The sequence below is a fragment of the Kwoniella dejecticola genome, chromosome 2 (assembly GCF_000512565.2).
Source record: "Kwoniella dejecticola CBS 10117 chromosome 2, complete sequence".
Taxonomy (NCBI): domain Eukaryota; kingdom Fungi; phylum Basidiomycota; class Tremellomycetes; order Tremellales; family Cryptococcaceae; genus Kwoniella; species Kwoniella dejecticola.
Window position 1 is genome coordinate 892,610 of NC_089302.1, and position 20,988 is coordinate 913,597.

The 20,988-nt window shown below is 48.6% G+C and overlaps 10 protein-coding genes across 10 annotated transcripts; 7 read left to right on the forward strand and 3 right to left on the reverse strand.

The window, feature by feature from the left end:
* Positions 1-467: 467 nt before the first annotated feature.
* On the forward strand, positions 468-3,694 carry I303_101776 (uncharacterized protein; the record flags this gene model as incomplete). Its single annotated transcript, XM_065968417.1, has 10 exons — positions 468-507; positions 582-640; positions 724-828; positions 903-1,181; positions 1,273-1,425; positions 1,482-1,631; positions 1,693-1,803; positions 1,860-3,294; positions 3,363-3,604; positions 3,671-3,694. 10 exons carry the CDS (start codon positions 468-470, stop codon positions 3,692-3,694), a joined length of 2,598 nt encoding a protein of 865 aa, XP_065824489.1.
* A 2,309-nt stretch (positions 3,695-6,003) lies between these two features.
* Positions 6,004-7,298, forward strand: I303_101777 (uncharacterized protein; the record flags this gene model as incomplete). The annotated part of the gene is made up of 2 exons (XM_018405434.1): positions 6,004-7,056; positions 7,203-7,298. 2 exons carry the CDS (start codon positions 6,004-6,006, stop codon positions 7,296-7,298), a joined length of 1,149 nt encoding a protein of 382 aa, XP_018265715.1.
* A 436-nt stretch (positions 7,299-7,734) lies between these two features.
* On the reverse strand, positions 7,735-8,864 carry I303_101778 (uncharacterized protein; the record flags this gene model as incomplete). The annotated part of the gene is made up of 5 exons (XM_065968418.1): positions 7,735-7,842; positions 7,981-8,139; positions 8,258-8,564; positions 8,658-8,734; positions 8,793-8,864. 5 exons carry the CDS (start codon positions 8,862-8,864, stop codon positions 7,735-7,737), a joined length of 723 nt encoding a protein of 240 aa, XP_065824490.1.
* A 381-nt stretch (positions 8,865-9,245) lies between these two features.
* On the forward strand, positions 9,246-11,016 carry I303_101779 (uncharacterized protein; the record flags this gene model as incomplete). Its single annotated transcript, XM_018405432.1, has 7 exons — positions 9,246-9,384; positions 9,486-9,578; positions 9,639-9,759; positions 9,844-10,220; positions 10,328-10,557; positions 10,618-10,726; positions 10,787-11,016. 7 exons carry the CDS (start codon positions 9,246-9,248, stop codon positions 11,014-11,016), a joined length of 1,299 nt encoding a protein of 432 aa, XP_018265713.1.
* Positions 11,017-11,511: 495 nt separating this feature from the next.
* I303_101780 (uncharacterized protein) lies at positions 11,512-11,965 on the forward strand (the record flags this gene model as incomplete). Its single annotated transcript, XM_018405431.1, has 2 exons — positions 11,512-11,605; positions 11,673-11,965. 2 exons carry the CDS (start codon positions 11,512-11,514, stop codon positions 11,963-11,965), a joined length of 387 nt encoding a protein of 128 aa, XP_018265712.1.
* A 356-nt stretch (positions 11,966-12,321) lies between these two features.
* I303_101781 (uncharacterized protein) lies at positions 12,322-14,408 on the reverse strand (the record flags this gene model as incomplete). Its single annotated transcript, XM_018405430.1, has 7 exons — positions 12,322-12,614; positions 12,691-12,946; positions 13,008-13,234; positions 13,299-13,487; positions 13,567-13,759; positions 14,012-14,149; positions 14,280-14,408. The coding sequence occupies 7 exons, from the start codon at positions 14,406-14,408 to the stop codon at positions 12,322-12,324; spliced, it is 1,425 nt and encodes a 474-aa protein (XP_018265711.1).
* Positions 14,409-15,614: 1,206 nt separating this feature from the next.
* Positions 15,615-16,639, reverse strand: I303_101782 (superoxide dismutase [Cu-Zn]; the record flags this gene model as incomplete). Its single annotated transcript, XM_018405429.2, has 4 exons — positions 15,615-15,811; positions 15,906-16,059; positions 16,141-16,233; positions 16,631-16,639. 4 exons carry the CDS (start codon positions 16,637-16,639, stop codon positions 15,615-15,617), a joined length of 453 nt encoding a protein of 150 aa, XP_018265710.2.
* Positions 16,640-17,393: 754 nt separating this feature from the next.
* On the forward strand, positions 17,394-17,756 carry I303_101783 (uncharacterized protein; the record flags this gene model as incomplete). Its single annotated transcript, XM_018405428.1, has 1 exon — positions 17,394-17,756. The coding sequence occupies one exon, from the start codon at positions 17,394-17,396 to the stop codon at positions 17,754-17,756; it is 363 nt and encodes a 120-aa protein (XP_018265709.1).
* Positions 17,757-18,606: 850 nt separating this feature from the next.
* Positions 18,607-19,001, forward strand: I303_101784 (uncharacterized protein; the record flags this gene model as incomplete). The annotated part of the gene is made up of 2 exons (XM_018405427.1): positions 18,607-18,835; positions 18,913-19,001. 2 exons carry the CDS (start codon positions 18,607-18,609, stop codon positions 18,999-19,001), a joined length of 318 nt encoding a protein of 105 aa, XP_018265708.1.
* A 440-nt stretch (positions 19,002-19,441) lies between these two features.
* I303_101785 (uncharacterized protein) lies at positions 19,442-20,951 on the forward strand (the record flags this gene model as incomplete). The annotated part of the gene is made up of 3 exons (XM_018405426.1): positions 19,442-20,235; positions 20,653-20,700; positions 20,774-20,951. 3 exons carry the CDS (start codon positions 19,442-19,444, stop codon positions 20,949-20,951), a joined length of 1,020 nt encoding a protein of 339 aa, XP_018265707.1.
* Positions 20,952-20,988: the final 37 nt, after the last annotated feature.

Consider the following 20,988-nt stretch of genomic DNA (forward strand, 5'->3'; position numbering starts at 1 on the left):
ATGTCTCGGTTCACGTCCCACATATACCAGCTGAGATCTCGATGGGCTCTGTTATACATGAACACACGCACGAGAAAGCAGATGAAGGCATCCAATTGCCACCTCCGAAAACGTCATCGCTCGGATCCTTTGATGATGATAATTTCCTAATCGCGTATTTTTGACAATTTATCCCAAGTTGTGGTTCACCACGTTACGCGCATCCCACTTCTTTGACAGCGCCAGTGAGTGAGAGCGCCGCCTTGAGTGCAGCTCGGACTGGCCATGGTTATTTGTTATTCTCGCGATCAATCAATACTCCTACACCTGAATCCTCACGTCTATCAATCATACACCAGTAAATTCGTCATATACCTATCGATTCTCTTCTGGCACACCGCGCTTCATCTTCCTTATCCTTCATCTGACGAACAAACGATTTCTTCTACCTATCCTTCTTATCCAGAAAAGTCAAAGTCAAAATCAAAATGAACGCGGCTCAGCTGCTTCAAGATTCCTTGTCGCCTAGTAAGTCCCATTTGCTCTTTCGCTTTCCTTATTAGACGTTTGTCTCAATACTGACTACGCTCCGCGTAACATAGATCAAGCGGCAAGAGAATCAGCTACCCAACAATTGGAAGCGGCCGCAAGGGATAATTTCGTAAGTGGCCCTGGTGCTCAGATTGCTTAAATCTCGTGCCCATTTGTCCGAGATTTCGAGCTGACGATACCGATCCTCCTCAGCATGGCTACCTCCATACCCTCGCAGCGGAATTAGCGAACGAAGGTCAAGATCTCAACGTTCGTTATGCAGCAGGTTTAGCATTCAAGAATGCCATCGCCGCTAGGGTGAGTCAAAGCAAATGTCACGTCTATCTACCTTGTGAAGTGCACGATCGTTAATTCGGATGACTGGGGAGTAGGATTCGATAAATCAACCGCAATTGACTGAACGATGGCTCTCCCTTCCCGACTCAGCGACCGCTCCTCTCAAACAATCAGTACTTTCCACCCTTGGTTCCCCTCAACATCGTGCAGGAGCTGTTGCCGCCACCTGTGTATCAGCCATAGCAGCCATCGAACTTCCCGTCAACAAATGGCCAGAATTGATACCGCAATTACTTGAGTTCGTAGGAAACCAAGAGAATCAAGGATTGAGGGTTTCAACATTACAAGCCGTCGGATTCATCTGTGAAGTCATTGTGAGTTCCCATCTACCGCCTAGATATCCTTAAATTTCCGCTACGAAATGAAGGCGAAGAAGCTAACGAGCCCTGATTGCCTGCTCTAAAGGATCCGGAGATACTCTCAGCCAAATCAAATGAGATTCTTACCGCCGTTGTTCAGGGTGCCAGGAAGGAAGAGCCCAGTCATGAGGTTCAACATGCTGCCATCCAGGCCTTGTTGAACTCATTGGAGTTCATCCGGGATAATTTTGAGCGAGAGGCAAGTCCCATATGCTTTGCTCTCAACGATCGTCCGAGCTTATCCTGTATGTACAGGGCGAGCGTAACTACATTATGCAAGTGGTGTGTGAAGCCACGCAAAGTCCGGCAGTCACAGTGCAAGTGGGCGCTTTTGAGTGTCTCGTCAGAATAATGCATCTGTACTACGAGAAGATGGACTTTTACATGGAGCGAGCTCTTTTCGGGGTAAGTGCACTTACCACCTACTAAACATGCGTGAATATGGGAGTTGCTGATCAGACTATAGTTGACTATCATGGGTATGAGACATCACGAGGAACCGGTCGCTCTTCAAGCCATCGAATTCTGGAGTACTGTGTGTGAGGAGGAGATCGAACTGTCTCAGGCTGCTATGGAGGTGGGTTTGCTTCTAGCCAATGAGGATCACCAAATCACCAGCTCACAGAAAAACAGGCATACGATATGGGCGAACAACCAGTCTACGAATCGAAAGGTTTCGCCAAGGCCGCCCTCCCTGACATCCTTCCTGTTCTCCTCGAACTCCTCTGCCAGCAAGAGGAAGATGATGACGAAGATGACTGGACAAAATCAATGGCTGCTGGATGTTGCCTAGAGTTACTCGCCAACAACGTTGGAAATGACATAGTTCAACCAGTCGTTCCATTCGTAGAGGCCGGTATAACGCAATCCGAATGGCAAAAACGTGAAGCCGCCGTGATGGCTTTCGGCTCTATTCTCGATGGCCCTGATCCCGAGGTTCTCGCTCCTCTTGTCACCCAAGCTCTCGGCGCGCTTATCGGTATGATGCAATCCGACCCAAGCTTGCCAGTACGAGACACTGTTGCCTGGACTTTGAGCAAAATTTGCGAGAACATGCTTCAAGTGATCGACCCCAATGTACACCTTCGAAACCTCATAACCGCCCTGGTCATCGGTCTCAACGCATCTCCACGAACGTGTAACAGCTGTTGTGCGGCTTTGAACAGTTTGGTTGTTCAAATCTCGGGCGAAGCCGATCCTTTGGGCGATGATGTACCGACCTCTGCCATGTCTGAATACTACTCCGGTATATTGAAGGAGCTGATGCCTATCGCCGAACGACCGACCAATCACGCCAACAGTCGAAGTGCCGCGTACCAGACGATTGCAGTCTTCCTTGGTGCTTCCGCTAATGACACACTGCCGGTCGTTCAAGAAGTTGCCGTTGCCATGTTGGCTCGACAGGAAGCTCTGTTGGGCATGCAAAATCAATTAGTCGGAATGGACGACCGAAACAACTGGAATGATATGCAGATTAACCTCTGCGTTGTTCTTCAATCTTTCATTCGACGATCACCGTCCTTAGCGGCACCGTTCGCTGATCGAATCATGACCAACCTTTTGGGTCTGATACAAGCATCCGGTAAACATGCCGGTGTGTTGGAAGATGCTTTCGCGACTGTGGGAGGATTAGCAACCGCTTTGGAAGCTGGCTTCGGCAAATATATGGAGCACTTCACACCTTTCCTCTTCTCTGCTTTGGCTTCTTTCGAAGACTGGCAAGTAGCTCAAGCCGCCGTGTACGTTGGAAGTGATATTGCTAGAGCAGTCAACGAAGGCCTCATACCTTACGCCGAGCGATTGATGGTAGCTCTCATCGATCTTCTTCGAAGTCCAGTAGTTCAACGACAGGTCAAGCCCAACGCCATCACCACCATCGGCGAAGTCGCTTTAGCTATCGGAGGTGGTTTCCGACCCTACCTGGAAACGACGATGTCTATTCTCAGTCAGGCTGGTTCGACATCTGCCAATCCCGGTGACGAAGCTATGATTGATTTCGTGCAAACAATGAGAGAATCTATCGTGGATGCTTTCATAGGTATCATGAACGGAGTGAAAGATAGCGATGGTGAGTCCACAAGGCAGTTCTGTTCAAAACCATTAACATTCAACTGATGTACTCGGATCTCTGCTTAGTCACCGCCATGCAACCTTACGTCCAAGGCATAATGGGATTCCTTAAGACCTGTTGGCAGGACGAAGACCGAACCGACTCCTTCAGTACAGCCTCTTTGGGTCTGATCGGTGACTTTGCCGAAGCCTACAAGGGTTCGATAAGGGACGAATTACTCCAAGATTGGGTACAACAGGCTATCTCTTGGGGTCGAACAAGATCAGGCAACAAGCGAGCCAAGACGAATGCCGCCTACGCTCAAAACGTGAGTTACCAGAAGTACTCTCTGCATTTTTCCATTCCATTGGTGCTGACGAGATTATTTCCGCAGGCTATCAAGAACGCTTCGAAATAGATTCCGACATCCTGTGACCCTTTCCCATAAATGAACCGCACTCGAGATTCCTTTCTCCCCATTTGCATAGGTTTTGGAACAACATCAACATACAACAACACAGCATACATCTTGCCGCGCTCTGTCGTCCAAGGACGATAAACTATATAATGAATGTAATACGCCGCAAGTTTGGGTTTTTTCAGTCTTTCTACTAGCATATTTCCTCGAATCTATCTTTTGCATAGTTATATCTTTCTAGATTAGACGGTTCTGTTAGTGTCAACATCAATTCTACCCCTTTCTAGTTTCTACTGTCAACGTCACAGAATTTGTCGCCCCTAGATACAATCTAGGTAGGTAAGTAGGTTTGTGGTTTGGAAATTTAGATTATCATTCTCATGATCGCCATCTCAATCTCAATTCCAATTCCAATTTCGTATATTCAGTCGTTGATACCCCTCCTTCCCCATGTGATGAAAAATGAATTGAGAAGAACATGTAGATCACTGTACAGGACAGGATGGGTGAAGACGATACAAGTGACCAGCTCAACAGAGTATTTTCGTGAGGGATTGACAATGTGCTACAATTGGCGCATGCGATGACGAATACAGTACGAAGAAGCGATCAGAAAGGTACGTGACCGGACCAGTTTGGACCGTGTGCACGGTGTGTCAGATCAAATATGGACCTGAAGGAAGGAACGCTGTAACAGTATGATCCGGTGCTGAACAGGGTAAGACCCGGACCAAAGACTCGGGAAATAGAGGTCCTTTCTGACTGTGACTGGAATGTGGCAGTCATACTGAGTGTCGAGTTGGTTGTCAAGTTTCAATCGTGTCGCCGAGTAAGAAAACCAGGAGAAGGCACGAAACAGCCCGACTGAACTAACCTTCCTTCTTACTTCTTACATGTTACGTGTTACACAATTGATCGATGTTGGACGATAGTGCAGAAAGGACAGGCCGACTTAAATGACTGATGCCTAATCGCCGAATTTATCCATACCACACTGTTTATACCTTACTTTCATTCATCGTACTAAGCTAAGTGAAAAGCACAACGCTCGATCTCGGAGAATTCTCATCGTCGAGAAGTCAGAAGTGTCACAGTTGCGGTCCTTTGTTACATGATGTGAGATAAATGCTTGAAAGGAACCCGACCAGGAACAAGAATCCATCCCATTCGCATTGCAGATGGTTGAGACCTTTTTCTCTGAGGTTTGCTCTCTTCTCGACAAAAGAAAATATAGAAAAAGATGGTACCTATGTGTACTTATGCTTCTTGGTCAGACAGACTGAGAAACGAACTTCGCCTCCGTTCACTTGACGAAAAGGGCGTTCCTCGGAACCTCTAGGATACGGATACACAAACAAACACACACACATAACGATCGCGCATGAGCGGAAGAGCCAAAGGCTAGCCTCAACATTTTTAGATATAGATACACCCGACAGAGCCTAATCTGTGACAAACCCAATCACGCCTTTTCGACATACCAGGATCCACCAATTCCCAAGAAAGAAAGATCAGAAGATTACGTCGAGTTGTCGAGTTGTCCAGTGGTTGAGAGCCAAAATCCGGTAACTAAGGAGACCGCTTCAACTCTGCCATTGCCCTCGAGTGGGTGCGGGTTCTCGAAGTCAACATACGTATACGTGCACGATCCTGTACCAACCTACAGGCGATCGTTACTCGTGACTACTCAAACCCTCACATGTCTTTTTGGGTTCCGATACCGACACTGCAGTTTTGAAAGATTAAAAGAAGCAGGAAAGTCGAAATACTATTCTGTCTGTTTTTCTTTTCCGCATTTCCACTGCAGTCCTTCCCTTTCCTTTCCTTTCCTTGCCTCTTCTGTTTTTCCTTTCCTTTCGATTTATTTTTTGTTTCGTTTAGTCCCTCTCTCTGTCTCTCTCTCTTCCCCACCCTCTCCTTCCCTTCGTAGACTTACCATAGGTGATAGCTTTAGGATCGTGAATTGTCCTGTTCCCGAAAAAGACTTTCACCGAGACGTTTGTTTGTCTAGCCTAGCCTACTTACTCCCTATAACCCGAGAGCCGATTCCTCATTTTTCCATTTCCCGCTTTGTTTCCTTCTCTGTTTTCCTTCTCGTCTTGCTTCACACCAAAAGTGTCGCGAGATTTTTTGCGAAAAACGCTCTTTCAGTGCTTTACCTTCTTTTATAGATATCCTATCGAACGAAAGTTGTGATCCCTCTCAAAATCCTCTGCTAGATTGACGGATTTAGGCGGCCAAAGCTTCATCGCCACCACTATTGGAAAGTCTCCCTTCGTCACTTTCTCGTACCCATTGGTCAGATCGACATGTCGGAAGACGACAGACGATCGATGCCACCGCCTTCGTCTTGGACTCCATCTCAAGCATCGACGAGCACCGACTCCGAGACGCAGCGGCTGGAGAGGGAAGGAGCCTCTCCAGTACCGAAACGACCCAGAATCAACACCGACACCGAGGCCGCTCCCTCATCCTCCTCAGCATTCTTCTATTCAGCCTCAGCGCCTAGCTCTTCCGTGTCAGCGCGACCTTCTGGACATCTTGGTCCTGCATCGGCGAGCGAGTACCACTTCCCAAGTACGAGCACCGCCGGAGAACCGAGGAATCTCAACCTCACCCAAGATGTAGGTACGAGCGCCAGCGTTGACAGACGTACGAGCATCAGCTCGAGTACGAGTACGAGTGGATTCTGGCAACCACCCCCTCCCCCGGCTGATTCTCAGGATCGCCATCGGATGCCTCATTCCCCATATGCACAGACAAACGCAACCTTGTTTCCCCCTCATCACAGTCACACTCAACCACAATCACAACAGCCACATCAACATCAACCTCAACACCAGTTTCCGAACACAAGTCGACCTCCTACCCCTTTGACTCCTCACGTATCCTTACCGTTACCTTTTCCGGTCCCTTCACACGGAGAATACGATCGCCCTCAACCAGTACTTCCCACCGTTGGTTACCCTCAACATCCTCAACACACTCATAACACTCATCAACCTTTGCCTATCCATCAATCCCTGCCAATGTATACCACCTCGACAGCCGGATCTTCTTCGTCAACTTCGACCTCATCGATCGTTCCCTCCCAGGCTCAGCGATCTTATGCGGCATCCACCTCGAATTCGCCTTCTCCCCCTTTGCAGGAAACCCCGACCTCGACAACACCGCAGCCGCCCGCCACACCCCTCAGTGCGGAGCCGAGCGAGACGAAAGCGTCGTCTACTAGGGGTAAAGGGAAGCACAAGGGGATACCTGGACCCAAGGCGCGGATACCCGCCGAGGCAAAAATGATGATCGCCGAGCACATCATCGCTAAGGGCGTCGCGATGGCCAACCTCGACGAGCTGGCGCAGCTTGTGAGTCGATTCGAGTTTGCCCTCATCGCCGCTGGGGTATATTTATCCTTGACGTCCACCCACGCGGTGCGCATTTGCCTAGGCCTGGCGAGGCAGGTCCGATTGTCAGTAGCTGATCCTGTATCTGCATCTTTACTATATGGTAGACCGGCCTGACAAAGCAGCAAATCAAATCGCAGCTGGTCGATAACCGCCAAAACGTCAGGAAGCAGCTGGCCGAGTTCGCGAAAGGGTTACAATAACCCTCGGTCCTTTGACATCGTGTGAACAGTGGTATGGTCTGACCGCTGATTCTGCGCAGCGTTGAGCTGTGGTCGTTAATCGATAAAAGGAAGAGACGAGAGGGCTCCGAGGTATCGTACTGCGGGAATTGATCGGCTTTGTGGCCAATCAATGATGTCTCTTGATTGAGTGAGAGGAGTGAGGATGCTCCAGAGACGAATATCATTTTAGTACAACTCGGTTTAAATCAGTATAATCATCTCGTCGTGTTGTGTCAGTATAATCATAATCACCTTACCTCGCTTGTTGATGCATGTGAAACCCGCATTCACGTACCATGCATCGCATAAGCTTTTGAGCAGTGAACGGGGTATTCCGTCAAGGAGGGTCAGTGCTATGCTATGAACAATGCGCTACATGCTATTTGAATCCTATGCAATTGGGATATCACGGATGTCAATCTCGCTCATCATCCGAATCGTCCTTCCCTTGACCCCTTTGAGAAGGTAAGAGACCCGATTGTTGACCTATCAAGCCCTTTTCTCTTCGTCGTTTCACGTCCCACTGTAGAGGTTACATTATTACATGTATCAGATCAGCTTCTTCATCTGCACAGTGTAAGTATCGCTGCATGTAAAAAAAGACGAGAGATTCCAAGGTGATGGGGCAACTGAAGGTGAGGGCGAATGATGAGACACGCACGTTATGTACTCTGGCAAAGTTGACTTCCATGACCGTTATCTGTTCCCTCAAAAACTCTAAGTCCTCTACCGTCTCCTCATGCGACTTCTTGGCAGTCTGTAATTTATTGCTGAGCAGGTCGATCGCTTCTTGCAGTGGATACATTAACATGATATTGGCCTAATCCATCGTTGGGCAAGCAAGCAAGGTAGGAAATCAGTATGAACTTTCTCTTTCGGTGCATTGCTCTTCCAGGAATGGCTTGAGTACTGAAGATCTGAGATGATAGGAAACTCACCCCCAGCCATAACCCGACTTCTCCCGTTTCGTCCACCTGAGCCTCAGCGTAGAGGGTATCGTTCAGCTCGAACAGCGTTTTCAGCGGTTCGACTTCTTTCTTCTTATCTCCTTCATCCTCATCGGCTAGATCATCCAGATCATCCTCGTCGTCACTCAGCTTCTCCTCTTCGATCTCTTCGCCCACACTCTTCTTCCTTCGTACTTGCAAGAATTTGACTACTTGGAGGGTCTGCTCGATATCGGGTATCTTGGTGAGTAAGGCTTTGCGTCGTTGTTGTAATGAGACTTCCATATAACGGTATTTGCTGTTTGCGCCAACGACAATACGGCAGATCAATGTTAAATTCAGCGCTTCGAAGTGTATGACTACGAATCCGACCAAGCAGGTTGGAGCTCACGCAGTGGTCTCTTCGAACTTCTTCATCGTACTTTGGATCTCTGCATCTTTCCCGCCCACATACTCGTCGACATCAGCCTGTCAATGAACGAAATATCAGTTGAGTTGCATACAATGCAAAAAGCAGCTGACGTACGACGAACGGAGCCTTCGGTATACCTCTAGGATTGGTCTCCATCTGACCTTTTGACGGACCTGCAGATGCCATATCTTTTATCTGAACTTGGGGATTTGTTGAGTGATTAACAGCAAAGGTTTGAAAGGGAAGAAGCTCAACGAAGAAGTTGAACATGAGCCGGCGGAAAGCGGTTTGTGCGTGACACGCGATCTTGGTAACGATAGGAATACAAAGAGTTGCTAATCAGCTCGATTGGGCAGCATGATTTTAACTAATGGGATTAGGATATTTTGTTAATCGGACTCGAGGTGGAGGCAGGTCCGAAAAAGTTGAAGGCAATGACAAAAGAGAGAGAGACATTCATTCTTTCCTCAAATGTATACCTCTCATTTGTAAAGAGACCTGTCAATCCGCGAACCACCGTAGCACGAGCATATAGCTGGAAGATATTACGAGTCAGCTGTAGCTGCAATGAACGAGATAGATGTCCTGCAAGCTGAAGCATCTTCCTCGACATTACCGTTACCTTCAGTCGAAGAGGTGCCCCTCTCCCTGGACGAGTATGTGAGGTATGGTCGGCAGATGATAATGCCTGGGTTCGGCTTGCCAGGTGAGTGCAGCACCTTATGAATTGATACTTCAGGCTCACCTGTCTGGATTTGTCCTGAGGGCTGAGGGAGCTGATCGACGTTTCTGCTCGACATCTTGCAGCCCAGCTCAAGCTCAAAAACGCTAAAGTAGCAGTTGCCGGTGCCGGCGGACTGGGATGTCCAACTCTACAGTACCTCGCGTCGATGGGAGTTGGTGAGCGCAGCCGACCAAAATTCTCCCATACGGATCAGCTGACAAGTATGTCTGTGAAAGGTACAATCGGTATTTTCGATCACGACGAAGTCAGTCTTAGCAACTTGCACCGTCAAATCCTCCATACCACCGAGCGGGTAGGCATGAACAAGGCTGAAAGCGCCTGTATCACTGTTTCAGCGTGAGTCTTGACCCGGGACCACCCTGTTTCGAAGCTTTCAATTGAGAGCTAAGTATGGTTAATTTGGTCATTGTCCCCATGCAGGAACAATCCAAGTGTCACCCTCATACCCCATCCAGTTCCGATTACACCCTCAACAGCATTAAACCTCTTGAAACCCTACTCTGTCCTAGTAGACTGTACAGACCGACCCCTGACTCGATATCTGTTCTCTGACGCGTCGGTTCGTCTGGGTATACCGCTCGTCTCGGGCGCAGCGATCTCCTCGGCGGGTCAATGGGCGGTATATGGAGGCACGACAAAGGCAGGGAAGAGGCGCGCATGTTATAGATGTGTTTGGCCGAGCGTCTTGCCTGGCTCAGGAGGGAAATGCGAGGAAGAAGGCGTATGGGCCGTGGTAACGGGTCTGGTGGGTACAGGGATGGCGGGCGAAGTCATCAAGCTCATTATAGGGAAAGAAGGTGAGTCAGCCTTCCAATCCGACATTCCGGCAAGTGCCTCGTCGTTGAGTAGACCAAAGCTGATGTATCGCACCGAATTGGATTGATTTGATCTTGGTTGCGAATAGACCCTGAACCGCTTCTACACCTGCATCACTTGTGTTCGAACCCCCTAATAAGGACGATCCGCATGAAAGGACCCTCGCCGAAATGTATAGCCTGTGGACCGGACGCGAGCATAACGGACAACCTTGATATATACGGCTACGAATCGTTTTGCGCTGGAGCTATGGTTCCGGATGTCGACGATGAGAGTGGTCTTGTTGATGGCGTAGAAGGGGAGAGGCTCAGTGTCAAGGTAGGCTTCTTAACGAGTGGAGTTCATTGTCTAATCAACGCTCACGACCAACATGCTTAGGAACTGGCCGATCTGCTCAATACGGATTCGGCTTTGGGGAGCAAGATACATTTAGTAGATACTCGCCCGCCTGTCGAATTCGGTATTTGTTCTCTACCGGGATCGATCAGTGAGTCAAGTAGTGCATATCGTCATGATGTGTCCTAGAAGCTGATTCTGAATAATTCAGACATACCCCTGCCGACTATTCTCAAAGATCCATCATCTTTGCCCATGTCGGAGGATCAGGATATTGTGTTCCTATGTAGGAGGGGCAACGACTCGCAGATCGCTGCTTACGCTCTGCGCAAGGTACGCAAGGAGGGGCAGGATGATGGAATGAGAGTTAGGGTGCGGGACGTCAAAGGTGGTTTGAGAGCTTGGAGTAGGGATATTGATCCAGAGTTCCCCGTATATTGAGTCACTCAACACTCAGCATCAGCATCGGTTTCCGTGCCGTGTCCTGTTGAGGTGGAGACCATGATTCACGATGTATGTTGTATGACCGCCCCAATCTTTCGTTATTTGTCATGCATGTGTCATCATATTGACTTAGAAAGCTCGACGACCTTCTCGCAATCCCCTTGTCCGCCCGTCGGCCGTACACATACAAAAGGCGGTCCTTCGCCTTCGTCCCGCTCTCGAATATCGGGTATGACGCATTTGATGTCCTCGCTATCATTTAGTATCGAGTATGGTCGAGAACGAGAGGGAATAGAACAATCGTCAGTCTCACGCTCGTGAGGGTTTGAAGCATCACTGTTCGTTTGTACGAAAGATGATGAAAGGGAAAGGGGATGTGGAAGAGGGGGGACACGAGGAGATGGATATATCGTTGATTGTCACATAAGGGGATTACGTGAGTTGAGTTTAATGAGAAGGCGCCAATAAAAAGTATAGAATAGAAGTACAAAGATGACTCACGGATATGGACAAGGACAATCGGCGGGAGTAGGTACACAAGCCAACGATGCCGGACATACATATCCCGCTCTACAGTGGACTGTGTGTATGTTCAAAAATGGATATGATAATGACAATGCAAAGACATGATCAGATTTGAGCGTCACCTGTAGGGGGCTGGGAAGAGGACGAGGGGATGGGACACATCGGCCTGGTGCCGAAAAGTGGACTGACCACTATCCATCTCATGCCATCCTCTATGTTCTCTCCTCATCCCACCATGTCCATGTTGGTCATTAGGATGCTGCGGTCCATGTCCATGGCCGCCGAACGGGAACCCATGTTGAAAGAATCCGCCGAATTGCGCGAATGTCAGAGGGATGATGCAAAGCGTCAGAAAGACCGCACGCAGCATTTCGCGAGGCGTATAATAGGTAGTCCTGAGTCAACCCGACTGCTTACTTGAGGCGATAGGTGAGATATATGTTTATGATGCTTCGGTATGATTCGAGATCAAAGGAATGAACAGCTTGGAGCAAGGACTCGGCTTGAAATACCTGGTTCGCGCAAAGTGGAGGTGGGGATCCGATTAGCCTGTTCTCCCTCTCGCCTTGCTTCGTGCGTTAGACGACCGACACGTATTTTTCATGATATAAGCATATACATTCAATGCCATCATCTACCCACACTTGGATTAATGAGCTATACGTATATAATCCCTTCTACAATGCAACAACATCGCCAACATGACCACCACGCATATGACTCCCCGTTCGGTTCAGACTCAAATTGACACCGCTTCAAACTTCAAATCGACACCACTTAATCCTGCTCGACGACATCCGCCAAAGTACCTCCCGATCGCACTTTACCCCACCCAATCAATCTCCAATGTTTATCGATTCTTCTCGAGAGCGCAATCTTCTCTCCCTTCTCCGTACAGGCAGGCGTCGTCAACGCTATCGTAACATCTCCTCCTTTCACAGCCAAGATCCTTCCTCCCGTTTGAGATGCTCCTATGTTCACGAACAAAGTCTCTCCCACGACCAATTTGGAGACTTTCGCTTTCTTGCTATCGTCCGTCTTGACACCCAACAACCTTCGCAAGAGGAAGACTGCACATCGAATTGAACCAGAACAAATCAGCGTTTCATCTCTGAACACGACAAAAAACGAGTTAGGCAAACTCACCCTCAGCTTTGATCTCGGTATAGATCGATGGACCTTTTCCAACTGAACTCATCACCATACCCAACAATCTATCGGCTCTACAGAGTGCGGGGTCGACCAAGGTACCCACACCGATCAAACCACCCGGCACGGCAAATTGCAAATGGTTTTGCTCGGCATGTAAAGAGACGATTCGGGATCGTAATGGTCGACAAGTACAAACACCATTTTGATCTCGAGTGATCAACCCGGGTCGGATCTCAACTTCTTGACCAACCTACAGAGCTCAATCAGCAAACAATGATTACAACTATGAAGCTTCAGTTGCTAAGACTCACCTTGAATACACCTTGTAAGATGGAACCACCCGCGACACCTCCCTTCAACTCGTCAACTCCAGCACCAGGCTTGTTTACATCGAATGAACGGATGACTACCATTCGAGGATCGGCGGTGAAATCATAGTTTGGCGGTGCGATGTTGGTTATTGCTTGGACCACAGCGTCGATGTTGAATTTCAGTTGGGCGGAGACGGGGATGATAGGGGCGAGTCGAGCGGTTGTACCTACATGCGTTGCCAGATCAGCTCCATACGGCAAGCTCTGGCCGTAGCGGTCGAGCTGACTTACCCTCGACAAACTTCTTGATACTTTCGCAATGCTCCACAGCTTCACTTTCCCTCACCAAATCCATCTTGTTTTGCAATATGACGATGTTCTTGGGGTCCACTCCGATGATTTCCAATGCAGCTAAATGTTCTCCTGTTTGAGGTTGAGGGCATGATTCGTTTCCTGCAATCAATAGTAAAGCTCCGTTCACTGGAGAAATGGAATCACATCACGTCAGCTTTCGTAAATGATAACAAATGCCCGCTGGTCAGGACTGGAGTTCACTCACTGACGGCAGCACCAGTCAACATGGTAGCCATCAAAATATCGTGACCGGGACAATCGACGAAGGATACGTGTCTCAACAGGTCCATACGTCCATCGCATCCGCTTCTTTCACATTTCGGGTTGGCTTCTTTACTCGATGGATACGACTTGTAGCATGACGGTGGGGGACAGTTGGGGTTTTGACATTTGTATATCTGTCATATAAGTTCGAGTCAGCTTCGGTCCCCTCTTCCCCTGTGTGATTGTCTCCTTGCCCGCCCTTTGAGGAGGAAAAACGAGGTAGTCGCCACCTGAAATTGACTCGACTCGACGTGTGCGCATGACGACTCCCTCCCCTAACGACTCGATTTCCAGATAATTGCCTCCGCAGACTACCTTCTCCTGTGCGTTCTCGCCACCCCGTCTTCTCTGTACGGAGCACCATGACTAGCATGCAGCAGACTCACCTTGGCGTTAGCATAACCAAGCTTGATAGTAATATTTCGCTCCAACTCATTCTTGAATCTGACCGTCTGCACTCCCGAAATAGCTCTCACAGTCGATGATTTACCGTGGGCTACATGACCAATGGTACCGATGTTGATCTGTCATTTCACACATGTAGTCAGCACGTGCAGGTCAGAGGGAGCACAGTATTCAGAGCCCCTCGATGTCCCACTATTCCAGCGGCGACTTCTTCGCATTTCATGGACAAGTTAGAGAGCTGCAACTCACGGTAGCTTGTTTCGAAATTACTTCAGGGGACAGAGCCGTCAACTTCGTGACGTCAACTTGGACTTCTTCCAACGGTCCAGACGGACCAGAGGCTGCCGCAGCAGCGGGGTCGTTGATGGAATCAGACATGATGAGCGTGCCGGTGAATGCGATTTCCTTTTGTGCAAATTGGTTAATTAGGTTGAGATGTTCTTCTTCTTCCTCGATATCTAGTTTCTGTGGATTGCTATGTCCTTGACGGGATCTCTGTTCTAGCTACTTGGTTTGCTCTGAAGATACTGTGTTCCCTTTTGATATAGTGTGACGTGACGAAGTGATCAAAGTGAAGAAGTAGAAAAGAATGAACAATACAATAAGGTTGTCTTTGTAGTTGTACGAAATTCCATCCAAGCTATATTCAATGAATAACTTGAATCGCGAGTCGGACTGAAAAGCATGCGATCCTCAATACGCCACATCCAACCCCCACTGTGAGCTAGCTCGGAATTATGCGGCGATTCAGTCATCCATAGAATTGAGAATTATACAACCTCCACCTATGCACGCATTCACACTGGAGTGAGACCAGTATAAAGCCTTAGCAAAAGACGCAACTCGAATTTTACTCTTCTCTTCAATCCTTCCTTTCATAAAGGTGAGCTCACGTCTTGCAATCAGTGGGAGGCTTTCGTTACCGATGACTGATCGTACGCGCCTCGCAGAAATGATGATACCTCCTCGGCAGCAAAGATATGAAACCTCGCTCCTCTCTTCAAAAAGATCAGAGTAAAGATGCGATGGGATCAAGATATCTGTCGTTCGGCAGCCAACTTACCTTGTTATCAAAGGGACGGCTATGAATACACGGTCTGACTCCTTATCGACTGGAAGGATTTCTCAAGCAGGACAGAATAGGAATTTGTAGATTATCCAAGGTGTTGTGACTATCATCCAACGTATCCATGCCGCTTGTTGTATTTAACCCTCAACCACATATCCTTCATATCCTTCATCTCGCTTCCCTCTCTTGCTTATCCTCTCAAGTTGTAGAATCTGGACTACTCCACGTTCATCCATGTATCCAGTATTCAGAACGTAGTATGCTCGCTAATCAGCTGCCTGTCTGATGTGCGACAAGAGTTCGTACTTGTTCACTATTGTTTCATTACTTCATCACAACTACTTCATACTCATATACAAATCCCCTTGTTTGAACCCCATCAACCCTGATTGTCACTCCGATTCGATTTTAGTGAATCACGTCATATCTCTTACACTTAAGCAGCGATACCGCTGCAGGAATGGAAACATCAGCTTGCGTGTCTCTGCTAGCATTCTGAGACCTGTAAGCTGAACTCACATGACACCACAAGCGGCTCGGCCACCGGCGTTACCAGTCTTGAGCGAGTCAGGGTGTCCACCTTTTCCGAAATCATCGGTACCCTCGTGAACGACGACAGTTCGACCGATGATGGAGTAAGGGCCGAAGAGGGAGATGGACTTGTCGGTGATGGACACGGCAGCGGTACCGGATCCGTCGGTCTTGACGTTACCTAATACCGAATGGCAGCTTTAGCGAGTTGTTCAAGCGCGTGCATGTCGAGTATGATAAGAAGATGGAAAGGCGGGAGGACGGGGGAGACTCACCGAGATCACCAACGTGTCTCTCGTCAGACTCGGGTCCACCGTGGTTCTTACCGTGGGGGTTGAAGTGGGGACCGGCGGAAGTACAACCGTTGGAGTTGTCTCCGAACTCGTGGATGTGGAAACCTCTTTCAGCGTTGGCGGAGAGGTTCTTGATCTGCGAGTGAGCCGATGTCAGCGATGGCCAGTTGCAGAGGGCAAGACCAGACCTTGCACATCGTGAGGAGCAAGCACTTACGTCACCGGAAACGGTTACTGGGGATCCATCTTTCTCTTGAGAGAAGGTGATGACACCTTGGACGGAAGAGTCACCCTTGAGAACAGCGATAGCCTACGATTCGGTGAGAGACGATATCGTTGAACATATTGACATTGCGACGTTTGAGGGAGTCGAGTCGCGATAAAATGAGAGATCAGGAAAGGGAAGGAAATGGGTCAGGGGGTATATTCCAACGGGGCGATAATCCCAGTGTATGCATCAGTTGAGATTGAGGTTATGTTCATCACGTGAGGATGGAAAGGAGAGGTTGATAAGGAGAGTGAGGTATTAGGCGATTATCGATAACGTCAAAAGACAAATGTCGAAATGGGACCCGAGAGGTAATAAGGAATGAGAATGAGAACCAACACGATAATCAGCTTTCCTTCTTTCCTTCCGCTTTCTACCTTGTCCAGTGCAGAGCTCGCGTGGGAGATATGTAGATATGCATAGATGGGATGGAACGTACCTTGACCATTTTGATTAGATTATACTAGTTTTGTTACGATTTTTGGATTGGATTGAATTGGTGAAGAAGTGAGATGAGGCAATAAAATGGATGATCAAGATGGAGGATGAGGCCTTTTGGAGGGTCGAGTGTATGAGCGTCTTGGGCGTCTATGCTGTATGGTGGAAGAAGGAATGACGTGCTGGTACGCTGCAACGCGGTTTACTCCGCTCTGCTCATACGGTGCTTAGGTCGGCCGAGATCCCGAAGTTCCGGTGAGTGTGGCTTTCATGGCTTAGCGCTTGGCACTGTACAGTCGTCCTGTCACAGTTGGCGGAAAAGTCGATAGAGTGGAACAGTACAAATTGTAACACCTATAACATCCTGCACAACATGACAGCTGTGTTAGCTCTTCTGACTTCTGCAGCGTGAGCAGTAACAGTAGAGCGGCTGCTACAGGGCTGTACGCTGCTGGCAATGGACAGATGAAGTGAAGGGAGAAATAGCTGCAGGTCTGGGAAGAGAGCCCCATTCGCCTTGAGGCGTCATCGCACGTCACTTTTGCTCCTTATGTCTGCGTCGCAACATGATGTCCCCACAAAGGAACTACATGGGGAGGTCATATTTATCAGCTGTGAGCCAAATGCGACTGCAAGGCATAAACGCTTGTGATGAAGCAATAATCCAAAATCTTCCGGAAGCACTCAAATTCTCGATTTATCTAACGACCCGCTCATGCCTGCATGTATACATCTCCAATTAGCAACCTCTTAGAAACCGCAGCATGTCCTCACGATCCATTGACAACACCATCAACTCCACCGCGGCACAAGATATTAGCTCCGACCAGGCTGCCCGACAGTCTGCTAACGGTCTTTCGTCAGGTCCAGCCGGTGAAGCCCAGGCGCCTTCTCGAAACGAAACAGAAGAGGATGCTTCCAGACAGAATTCAACAGATTCGACAGCCTCGTCAGTTGCAAGCTCTGCCTGTGATGAAGTGTGGGACAAAAAAGGCGACGAATTCGGGCCTGCCCAGCGTTGGGACACGTCGGCCACCGATCACAATGCGAACCGACTCTGGGACGAGCCCAGTGCGACTGAGGAAAACACCGACACAGATCAGGCGGATATGAATAGGGGGTTATGATCATCGATCTCATAGTTTGTAGATCTCGATCTGACTACGAGGAATGAGGTGTTCCTCAAGCATGAGAGTGGGGTGTATACCGCATTTCACTGCGTTAACGGGCTCTGCCGATCGTGTGCATGCTGTGTTGCACGAAGCACGAAAGATCGTCTCACTCAACCTCATCTAGGGTATGGCACACGGGCCAAATTTGCCAAATTTGCGCATCTTTGCTGATACGCAGCGGCTTCGTCGGGATGTACGGCACCACTCGTAATCCGGTTGGGAACAGTGACCGGCCCCCCGCCGACGCTCATTCTGCTGTGATGTTAGATTGCGTCAGCCTTACCTGTCTGAGAAAGGAGAGCTGGAAACGGATTTGTAAGATATGTGGCATGTATGTATGTATGTATGTATGTATGTATGTATGTATGTATGTATGTATGTATGTATGTATGTATGTATGTATGTATGTATGTATGTATGTATGTATGTATGTATGTATGTATGTATGTATGTATGTATGTATGTATGTATGTATGTATGTATGTATGTATGTATGTATGTATGTATGTATGTATGTATGTATGTATGTATGTATGCATGACACTCTGCTATGATCCGACTCGGTGAGAAGAACGTTATCCATGACACATCAAGATCCTTTCCGTCTAGTGTCTCATACTACTGACGAAGCACAAAGGTTCGGATGATCACCTCATTCGAAGTCAGCTGGTTTGCTTCTACGTGCTTGGGCACAAGTATACATGTCGGCAATTGCTGCAAGCTGATCGAGTTGCTGTCCACACAATATTTCCATTCCTCTTCTCGTTCCCGCAACCTCAGCATCGACTCTCACATCAAAATCAGAATGCCTCAACAGTCAGAATCATCCGATCAGACTACTAGAACTGCTACCTCCAATGAGGGGTCTCAGCCGGCATCCGAGACTATGGCTTCTTCCAGAAGCACAAACCAGCAGGGAGGTGGGAGCATCTCGAGAATTTCGACATCATCAAGTCTTGCTGAGGAGAATTGCCCGGGTCTGACTCGAGCTTCGACTGTCAATGATAATGATGACATCCCAGAAAATGAACCTGGTAAGTCCAGTAGTTCTGCCACACGTCTCGTGTAGATCTGTGGCCGACTCTGATCATCTGCCGAGCACCTTCCATAGGTTGGAATAAAGACGGTGAAGTTTTGTGGGTGACTCGGGCACCTGACAATAACGAATACCGATCCGATTCCAACGTAGGTAATGCATAGGTATCTTCGTACATGCAAAAACAGCGGTGCACAAGGAAGCAGGAAATCAGGCGCTGTGACCAGGGGCCATGTCGGCATGATGATGGTCCCGTTTGACGTCTGGGGTGTGGCAAGCAGGAGCCAGACTGAAAGAGTGTTTCGCCAGCCGTAACAATGCTCTCTATTGACTGGCTGATGATGACCAATGGTATCTTCATGATGAAAGACAAAGGTCTGAAAGCCTGATAGAGACATGAGACGTGCCACAGCCTTCGACTCCTCGTGTCGTCGTACATACACACATATACAATGAAGTACGTCGTGTATTGCAGGACCAGGGGACCTCGTCTGAGAACCTTCTCCAGCATGAGCACCATTCTTTTTTATCTGTACCAGATTTATAGCAGTTTCATCCGACTGATTTGGATCCAACGCATACTTGACTTCTGAGGTTTCTCAGTATGACCTTCATACTCCACGGCAATATCGACGATGCGTACGAGAGGAGGTTATTTGACGCAGAAGGGAAGACCTTTTACCCGTATCTCCAATCAGAATCGGTTATCCCTCAGCCCTCAGACGCTCAGAATTATGCGACATCAATGCCGTCTACGTCTTCACTTCAGATACCCTGCAACATATCGCCTGATTCGCCCGCCGAATTCTCTGGCCATGTCACCCCGGATCCGCCACCACCTTACAGCGAGCTGGTTAGGCATATGTCTCAAGTTCAACTGTCTGGCCGGGCCTCAGACGATGCCAGTTCTGGTATTCCAGCTTCAACATCTTCCTCAAACGAGGCATTCGATGGACAACGGCCTACCGGGCTTCTAGAAACCTCATTACAGATGCCTCAGGCGACAGCAACGGTGGTGACTTCGGCTGTACCATTGCAGAGTTCCTCACCAGAACCGTCGATCGATTTTTCTTCCCCGGATCCGAACACGCAAACTTCCATGGCCGAACCCGGGTCTCAATTGCCCTTCCCTGGTGTGGCAAGCCACACTCACCACTCGGTGACTATTACTAAATACCTTGCCGCCGGATCAATGTGGGATTTCTGGTTAGCCGAGCATCCCGTATACGGTAAAATCGTGGTGAAGCTGGTACACGAGATCGACAATCGGTGCAAAGATCCCAGGTACGATCCCTATATACGGCGCGAGGAGATTTTCCCCGGGATCACTCAAAGAAGATTCGTTCTATCTTGGTCCGTTGAAGGAACTTCAAGGAGACCTAGTCCCGAAATACTATGGTCTGTACCAGACCCTGGAGAGAAACAGTCGCTACTTTGCTATTCTCTTAGAGTACATCCCGCACCCCTTAGGACCCGGTTTTCTGAATTTATATCAGTAATGGAAGTGAGTGGCATTGACATCATCCACCCATTCACTATTGCTTCTGCTCTCTCTTGTACGGACCAGTTGTCAGATCCAGGTAACTTAGAGCATGACTGACCTGGGACGTCCCGTGCTCTGCTATGAATCGATATGGATAAAGTGTATACCGCCTACGAACGATTGCATCTACAAGGTATCAGACATCATTATATAGATACTCGACACGTCTTGGTGGACGACGACCTTCGTATTCGTCTCGTCAGCTTCCGACGATCGGAGATGATTTCGCTAGCGGAAGACGCGGGAGTGGACGAGCTCATGTATGAAGTTAGCTTGATTCGGGTACGGATTGGCTTGGAACAATTCGAGGATTTCACCTCGTGAGTTGGCAGGTGACTTGCGAACGAGAACGACTCCGATTGACATTGGTCTTTGATCTTGACCTTTGAATAGTGATTCGATACCCAAGTCGTATTTTGCGCAATTGTCCGACCCCGAGCGCTTTATTCAAGAAATGCGAGACGCCGAGGAGGAGGGTGACATATCCGAGACTGAATCTCTGAAGGAGGAGAACAGGATCATGTCAGAACTCAGATCAGAACTCTATTGGGGCATCGGTCAAGCGATCTGAAATCGAGCGGCTCGTATCGCACACTCACTGCATATAG